Raw genomic sequence first — 8,219 nt, forward strand, 5'->3', positions numbered from 1 at the left:
GTATTTCTCTGATCTCTATGGGAGTGCTATTGTTGATGTGGATTTCAGTTACGTGCTGGGCCGGATTCGGCCTTGTATTGATGTGAGCAAAAACGAAGATCTCACTCGGCCTTTTTTGATCAAGGAGTTTACTGATGCTGTTGGGAACCTTGTGGAATATCCTAACCCTTGTTTTGATGATACCAAAATTCATAGGTCTTAACTGTAATAGACTAGAATCGTTTTTGAACTCAAGTGTTAGAGTTCGTTTCTAGTTTAGCTTGTGGTGTCGAAGACTGAAAACTGAAGACTGAAGAACGAAGGACTGAAGACTGAAGACTGCAGATACCAACTAAAGTATCAGTTGAAGACTGATTACTTAATGCGCGCAATGGACTGATACTAAAGTCAAGTATCAGTTGAACATTCCTCCTCGGACTGATCTTCCAACGTTCAGAGGAAGCCACGTACTCACAAAGTACAGTCGCATTAAATGCAGAAATCTCAGGATATCCTTATCTCTGCAAAGGTCATTCCTATCTGGTGGTTACTTTTCAGAGATGTCACATCTCATATCCATCAAGAGAGTCGTTTCCACCCAGACAAGGAACCTCGAAGATTGAAGCCTCAGCCCAAATTCGAATTGCTCTCCAACGGAAGAAATCTTGAGGACGATCTACGCCAACGGATCTATTCAAGAGTTCTCCTACAAATAGCGCTCGAGGATCACTTCAACCTTCACCGATTCAACGACATAAGCTGAAGCTCTGCCGAAATTGCTACTCAGCCTAAATCTTAACCTCCCCAAAGCTTGAATCGAAGAAGAGAATTCCAAAGCCAAAATCAGTCACTGCTGATTACACATATTCTCTTAGACCTTAGGCAAACCTCTGTTTACCCAAAAGCCAAAGGTCAAACTTGCTTCAAAGAACTTGTTCTTTGTAAGTATAGTTGGCACTCGTTCAAACCTCCTCCCCAAAAGAGTGTTTGAGTGATTCGGAGTTCAGGAAGGGTTTTCTTCAGTGGTACGGTTGTGTGCACCCGGCAAGCACACGGTTTAGTTTGCAGTGCACCTGTTAAGCACTTGCGGAGTAGATTGTTGGTCTGATCAACCAACCGTGGATGTAGGAAATGGTTTTTCCGAACCACGTAAAAATCTCTGTGTTGTTTACAGTTTTCAGTTTTACGTTCTTACTTGTGTTATTTCAATTGATAAACTGAATACTGATTAACTGCAAAGAGTAACCGAATAACCAACAACGTGCTCCACCGAGGCTATTGCGAAACTAAGTTTAATTTCCGCTGCGTATGATATCAGTCTGACTGATCTATCTTCTGATAGTCAGGAAGAGTGTTATCATCTCTGTTTTAGCAAACTCGACTGAAGCCTTTACCTGCATCAGTTAAGTTCCAGCAACTTAACTGATAACTCTTTACTGAAGAGCTTTCAGTATCAGTCGTCAACCCTGTTTGGTCAAAACTGATATCTGTTAAACAGGCGTCTTTGTTTGCATGTAAAGTTTCGTTTTGATCTCTGACTGAGATCCCTCTTATTGAGGATTTGTTAAAAATAGCCCATAGGTGTATTCCCCCCCCCCCATACACCTATTCGAGACCCTCAGGACCTAACAGATGCTTTGAGTCAGATGCACCCGGATAAATCCCCGGGTCCCGACGGTTTTAACCCCAAGTTTTATCAGCGTTTTTGGGGTGTTCTCGGGAAATATATCTTTCAGAGCTGTTGCGATTGGCTGAACGCAGGTGTTTTCCCTCCCCAGCTTAACAGAACTATTATCTCCCTTATCCCCAAGGTGACAAATCTGTCGAGTATGAAGGACCTTCGGCCTATCTCCTTATGTAATGTGGTGTATAAGATCATCTCAAAGGTGCTTTGCAATAGATTGAAGAGTTCTTTGTCTCAATCTGCCTTTGTGGAAGGTCGCCTTATTCATGATAATATCCCGATTGCTTTCGAGGCAATTCATACAATGAAGAAGAAGGTTCGTGGGAAGCATGGTACGGTGGCGTTAAAGATAGACATTAGCAAGGCGTATGATCGGGTGTGTTGGGATTATTTGGAGGCTGTGCTCGAGAAGTTAGGTTTCAGTAGCAAGTGGCGCGGCTGGATGTCTATGTGTATCAGAACAGTCTCTTATGATGTGCTTGTGAATGGTTCGATGGTAGGCCCTATTATGCCGGGACGTGGTCAACGCCAAGGGGACCCCATCTCCCCGTATTTGTTCATTCTTCGTGCTGAAGGTTTATCGGACATTATAAATTATGAGATGGCTAGGGAGAGTTTGCATGGGGTTCAAATTAGCTGTGGGGGCCCGGCGATTTCGCATTTGATGTTTGCAAATGACTGCGTCTTTTTTTGCCGGACATCGGTGTTGGAGTGCACTAACTTGAAGAGGTTTCTCGGTGATTATGAGAGAGCTTCAGGGCAGGGTATTAATTATCAGAAGTCTGGCATTCTGTTTAGCTCAAATGTTATGCAAGATGATCGCGACTCGCTCTCCCAGTTACTTGGAGTGTGGTCTCCTCTTAATACTGGCCGGTATCTCGGACTTCCTTCTCTTATTGGTCGTAATAAGAAGGAAATCTTTCAGTACTTGCGTGAGAGACTGTGGATTAAAGTCCAAGGGTGGAGTGGTAAAAAGTTATCAAAGGCGGGGAAGGAGGTTCTTATAAAGGTAGTGGCGCAGGCTATTCTCTCTTATTGTATGGCAATTTTTGCGCTTCTTACGGGACTCACGGACGATATGGAGAGGATGTTAAATAAATTTTGGTGGAGTAACAAGGCTGGATGTGGTCGTGTCATAAATTGGATGAGCTGGCATAAGCTTTGTGTGGATAAGCAGATTGGAGGCATGGGTTTCCGGAGTTTTCAAATTTTCAACGCTGCTATGTTGTGAAAACGGGGTGGCAGCTGTTGCATGATCCCGACGCTCTTGCGAGCCGTGTTTTGAGAGCTAAGTACTATCCCAATGGCAACTTTCTCAATGCTAAATTAGGATATAATCCTAGTTTCACGTGGAGAAGCATTCATTCGGCTCAGGATCTTGTCAAGAGAGGGATTCATTGGAGGATTGGTTCTGATACTGGGGTGAAGGTTTTCAAAGACCCATGGTTGCGTCGGGATCACAACTTCCGGGTTTCGGTCCCACCTCCACAGGGGTTGGAGGATTTGCGTGTGGCTGATCTTATCAACGAGGCTACCTGCTCCTGGAATATCGAGGTTATTGAACAGCTGCTGCCGGATGAGGATGTTGTGGTTATTGTTAGCATCCTGATTTGCCCGGAGTCAGGGGTGGATGTGCCTATCTGGCACTTTTCTGCTAGTGGCTGCTATACGGTCAAATCCGCTTATAGTTTGGCGAGCTCCCTAACCTTGGATCCCAGCTATGGTGAGGAGGGGCCCTGGGCTAAGATCTGGAAGCTATCTGTTCCCTCGAAGGTGAGATCTTTTATGTGGAGAGCTGCCAAAGCAAACCTTCCCTCGAAGGCGGAACTCATGTCGTGGGGTTTGCAAGTGGGAGGCGAGTGTGGTGTTTGTAAAGTGGGGTTTGAAAACCTTTGGCACTTGTTTTTTGCTTGCCCGTTTGCGGAGCTTTGCTGGGAGGATGGAGGCTTTTCGATTTTGCTGGCCTCTGTGAGGGTGAACTGTGACTCTTTTAAAGATGCTATTTTCTACATTATGAACATGGCTGATGGGGTGCTGGTTGCTAAGGTTTGTATGATTATGTGGCATATTTGGAAGGATAGGAATAAGGCGGGTTGGGAGGAGACTATTCTGGTTCCTAGTCGCACTGTAGCGTTGGCGATCAGCTGTCGTGAGGAATGGTTGGACGCGCGTGCTAGCTTATCGTCTACGGGCTCGCTGGCTGCTGTTCCTTCGGCCAACCTTTCCTGTGCTGGTTGGCATGCTGTTCCGGTTGGTTGGGTGAGATGCGGGGTGGATGCGGCTTTCTTCGCTCACGATAATTCCATGGGGATTGGTATCGTGATTAGAAACCATACGGGGGAGTTCGTGGCTGGCAAGTCGATGAAGGTGATGGGCCGAAGGGATGTTGTGGAAGGAGAACTCATGGGGGTGAAGGAGGCGCTGTCTTGGCTTAAGAGTTTATGATATTTGCATGATTGGGTGGAGTGTGATAGCAAGGTAGCTTGTGATGCCATTTCAAATGATTTGGGGCTTATCAATGAAAGAGGCGTCCTTGCTTATTTTTGTCGTCGTGATTTGGCTTCCAACCCAGAGATTCGTTTGTGTAATGTTCGTCGTGCTAGAAACGCTATTGCTCATTGCTTAGCTAAAGCTGCGAGAGATATTTCTATGACTCATGTTTGGAATGAACCTCCGTCGTTTGTGGTGGGTCATCTCCATGTTCCGTGTTCGTGTGATGAATAATATCTCTCTTTTTTCTCAAAAAAAAAAACATGTTATGCGCAAAAAATAATAAGATAAAATCGAAAATCAAAAGAAAAGTAAAGAAAATAAAATAAAATCTAAATGATAAAAATAAATAAAGTATATAACGAAAATAAAATAGAATTAATCAAATGAAATAAGATCATTTAAGAAAAATAAGTAGAGAGATGAGAGAGAAAACAATGTAGTTTAAAACTTTAAATTTCAATATCTTTATTATCTTAAATATATTTTATACCTATTATATATCAAATTAAAGGTAATCGCATGATCTTTAATTTGATATACATATTGAGTATTTTATCATTACTCAAATTGCATGATTTTCAAAAAGAGAAAAAAAAAAAGTAAAAAAAAAAAAGAAAGAAGAAGTTTAGTTTGAAAAAACAAAAACTACTCTTCACGAAAATATTTAGTAAAAATAAGATTAAATGTAGTTAATAAATGAAATTTAAAAAATAATTGTAAATTTAAATTATGGCGGGAAAAAGTAGCCGTTGAACTCCTCTTTTATATTATATATAGATATAGATTGGGGGAGGTATTCTTGTGTGCTCCATGGAGCACCGTGCTCCATGACACTAACACTTGCATTAAATAACACTAACACTATTTTGTTTTACAAATGACACTAACACTATCACTATCTTGAAATGATACTAACCTTTTAAAAACTTAAAAGAAACCTAAGTTACACTCGTCAATCGTCAATCACAACCTTTTAAAAACTTTTATCCTCACAAATTCACAATTGGTTAGAAAACATCCTCAGTCTCATAAAATTTCCTATTTTTGCACAACAAATCTGCCAATATAACAAAAGTGATCAAAACTAAAGCGATCAACTGATAAAAAGTATTTCACCTCACTCATTCCATCTACCTAAAACTGCACGAGCCATTAAAGCTCGACTCTTCCGGATCCTGCACAGCTCGTTCATCACGGCTGAACAACGTAACTGCCTCACCGATCTCACCAACTAAAACAAGCCATTTCAAGCATATAAAGAATCAAACTCAGGTTTGCAGCTCCGAGACAGAATCTTTGGGCTCTTAGGCTGCACAAATCCTCACCCTGCAGTGCAAACGCATCAGACAACGATGTATGCTATTGAAAACAAACACAGCATGACATATCGCAACCACATATCATGGCAACCATACGAAAACCACGAATACAAATACAGCAAACGGATCCTCTCAACTCCCAAACATCATTCTTACCATGTTTGCACAACAAACCAATGTATTAAAATCAGCAGTTTCAATACAAGTTTTAGCACAGGCCAAACTGCACCCCAAAAAATAAAAAGATTAAAAAGAAAAGTAAGTTGGCAGAAAAAACACAAGGAAACACACAATAATATTATAATTGTAATGATATTACATCGCTGTCGATTTCACAAACCTCAGTATATCAAGAAGAAAGTACTGACATAATATCCTTGGGAGTAAGGTACATCATCAATTTGAGAAAGAAATCATCTCCACTCAGTTCAATTGGCACCGAAGAAGTTGGAGAATCTGCTGATAATCCCTGTTGGCGCATTTCTTCCATGAATGATGTTGCCTTGTGAAGCTCATTTTGCTTTAGATAACTTCGGATGATAATGTTGTATGTCACACGATCAGGTCCACAGCCACAGTTCTTCATCTCTACAAGCAAACGTTCTGCCTCCTCCATATATTCTTCTCGACAAAGTGAATCAATGATCATTGTATATATCCAAACATTAGGCTGCAAACCTTTAAAGGGAAGTTCCCTCAAAAGATCTCTTGCAACATCACGTTTTCCATTTTTGCATAATCCATCAATTAGAGAACCGTACGTGACTATGTTAGGAGTAAATCCTTTCACTTTAATCTTGTGGAGTAACGAAAGAGCTTCATCAATCTCCCCATTCCTACAAAGCCCATCCATTAATATACTATAAGTATGCAAGTCGGGATGTACTTGTTCAGCTTCCATATCTTGAAAAAGCTTTCGGCCCTCAACAAATCTATCTTTCCTAAATAATCCATGTATCATGGTATTATAAGTATGTGCATTATGCTTGAGACCTTTACTGGAAATTTCAATGAAAAGAAGCCGAGCTTCATCGAGGCTCCCCTTCTTGCAATATCCATTTATCAAGCAGCTATAGCTAATAATATTAGGTTTCACACCCCTCTTCGCCATGGTATCAAGTAGATGTTTTGCTCTCTCAATTTCACCCATCAAACAAAGCCCGTCAATAAGCGTATTATACGTGACAACATTGGGACAAACATTTTGTTGTCTCATACTTTCTAAAGCATTCCCAACCTCTTCCATCTTTCCAGCCTTGCAGAATCCATCAATTAACGCACTATAAGCCATAATGTTGGGACTCCAGCCACTACTTTCTAATCTATGAAGCCAATCATGGGCTGCTGTGACCTGTCTAGCTTTGCACAGCCCATCTATCACATGCAGAATCATAACAGCATTAGGTTCACAAAGTTTTAAATCGAGAACCTTTTCAAACAATTTCACGGCTTCGGCCTCCTTATCAACTAAGAAAAATCCGTTAATGAGAGTGGAGAATGTCACAGTATCTGGTTCGTAACCGATCTTGAAAAAGAATCCCATTACACAAAAACCAGAGTTTATATCTTTCAAGAGACAACAACAGTTAACAGCAATATTCCTTGTGTAATCATTAACCGGGACACCCATCCTAAGCATTTCACCGAACACATCAAGGGCAAAAGAGTACTGCTCAATCGTGACACTAACACTCATGAGTTTGTTATACAGGCGAATAGAAGGCTCTTGCCGCATACTCTTTATTTTTTGAAACAATTGAATAACATCGTCTACTTCTTTAACACAACTGAAATCGATTCTAGACCGCTTAGGTTGAAAAGCCTCGGAAGAGAAGAGAGAGAATGGAGGAGAGAAAATACCCGATTTATGAGACCATCCATTGAGAAATCCTCTTCCATGAATCAGATTTATTGCAGAAACAGCAGCTCTTCTGCTCATCATCCTTAATCGATGAGATTTGATCTGTTTTTTTTTTCCCTTCTCTTTTGGTTAGGGGATTGGATCTGAAGAAAGGGATGAAATTGCAACGGTTAAGGCGACGTGTTCCTTCGTAGGCTCAGGATTTTGGGCTTGAATGATAATGTTGGGCTCAAATTATTTGGGCTACGAGAAAATAAAATATATATTTTTATTTGACTATAATATTATGCTTTTAACTAAAATAGTAAACATACTAAACGATTTCTTGCATGCTTTCAAATGTAGTGCATATGTAACTATTTTAATTTCCTCATCTTACACTACAAAAAAATTAATTTTGGGGCGGGAAAATGTTGTGAGGAAGAAATCAGGTAAGTAACGGTATAATGGAAGACTTAATTTTTACTGAGGGATTGAGTACTCAGAAATTTTGAATTAATGTACCTAGTATTAACCACCCTGTCGGTACAATTAACATTATTAATTTAGAATTAAATTTAATCGGAATAAAAGTAAAATTAAACTTTACCGAGTGAATAAATCCCTCGGTAAAATATTGGCTCGGTATTCTCTATGTAAACTATGTGCATATTCGAAAATACCTTATTTCTCGGAAAATTATCGCAAAATACTCGGTAATTACCGAGGGATTTAAATCCCTCGATAATTAAAAATGTTTTTTTTTGTAGTGTTAATTATATAAAAAAGTATTTAACTTTGAAAGAAAGTAGCAACTTACCAAAATAAGTTGGATCATGCTTTTAACTAAAATAGTGGACATACATGCTATGCTCAAAATATACAATACCTTTTTTTTTAATAA

The 8,219-nt window shown here is 40.1% G+C and overlaps 1 protein-coding gene across 4 annotated transcripts; it reads right to left on the minus strand.

The window, feature by feature from the left end:
- Nucleotides 1-5,101: 5,101 nt before the first annotated feature.
- On the minus strand, nucleotides 5,102-7,496 carry LOC131012651 (putative pentatricopeptide repeat-containing protein At1g12700, mitochondrial). Of its 4 annotated transcripts, XR_009097403.1 has the most exons (3): nucleotides 5,816-7,487; nucleotides 5,632-5,698; nucleotides 5,102-5,482 (listed from the first exon to the last, which is right to left on the minus strand). XR_009097403.1 is itself a non-coding variant. In XM_057940635.1 (2 exons), exon 1 carries the CDS (start codon nucleotides 7,415-7,417, stop codon nucleotides 5,825-5,827), a length of 1,593 nt encoding a protein of 530 aa, XP_057796618.1. In that variant the 5' UTR covers nucleotides 7,418-7,496; the 3' UTR covers nucleotides 5,102-5,482; nucleotides 5,816-5,824. The 4 variants fall into 4 exon arrangements, 3 of the variants coding, with proteins under 3 accessions (XP_057796618.1, XP_057796617.1, XP_057796619.1); XM_057940635.1 differs by lacking the exon at nucleotides 5,632-5,698 and having other exon boundaries at nucleotides 5,816-7,496; XM_057940634.1 differs by lacking the exon at nucleotides 5,632-5,698 and having other exon boundaries at nucleotides 5,844-7,487.
- Nucleotides 7,497-8,219: the final 723 nt, after the last annotated feature.

Source organism: Salvia miltiorrhiza, chromosome 2, assembly GCF_028751815.1.
Source record: "Salvia miltiorrhiza cultivar Shanhuang (shh) chromosome 2, IMPLAD_Smil_shh, whole genome shotgun sequence".
Lineage (NCBI taxonomy): Eukaryota > Viridiplantae > Streptophyta > Magnoliopsida > Lamiales > Lamiaceae > Salvia > Salvia miltiorrhiza.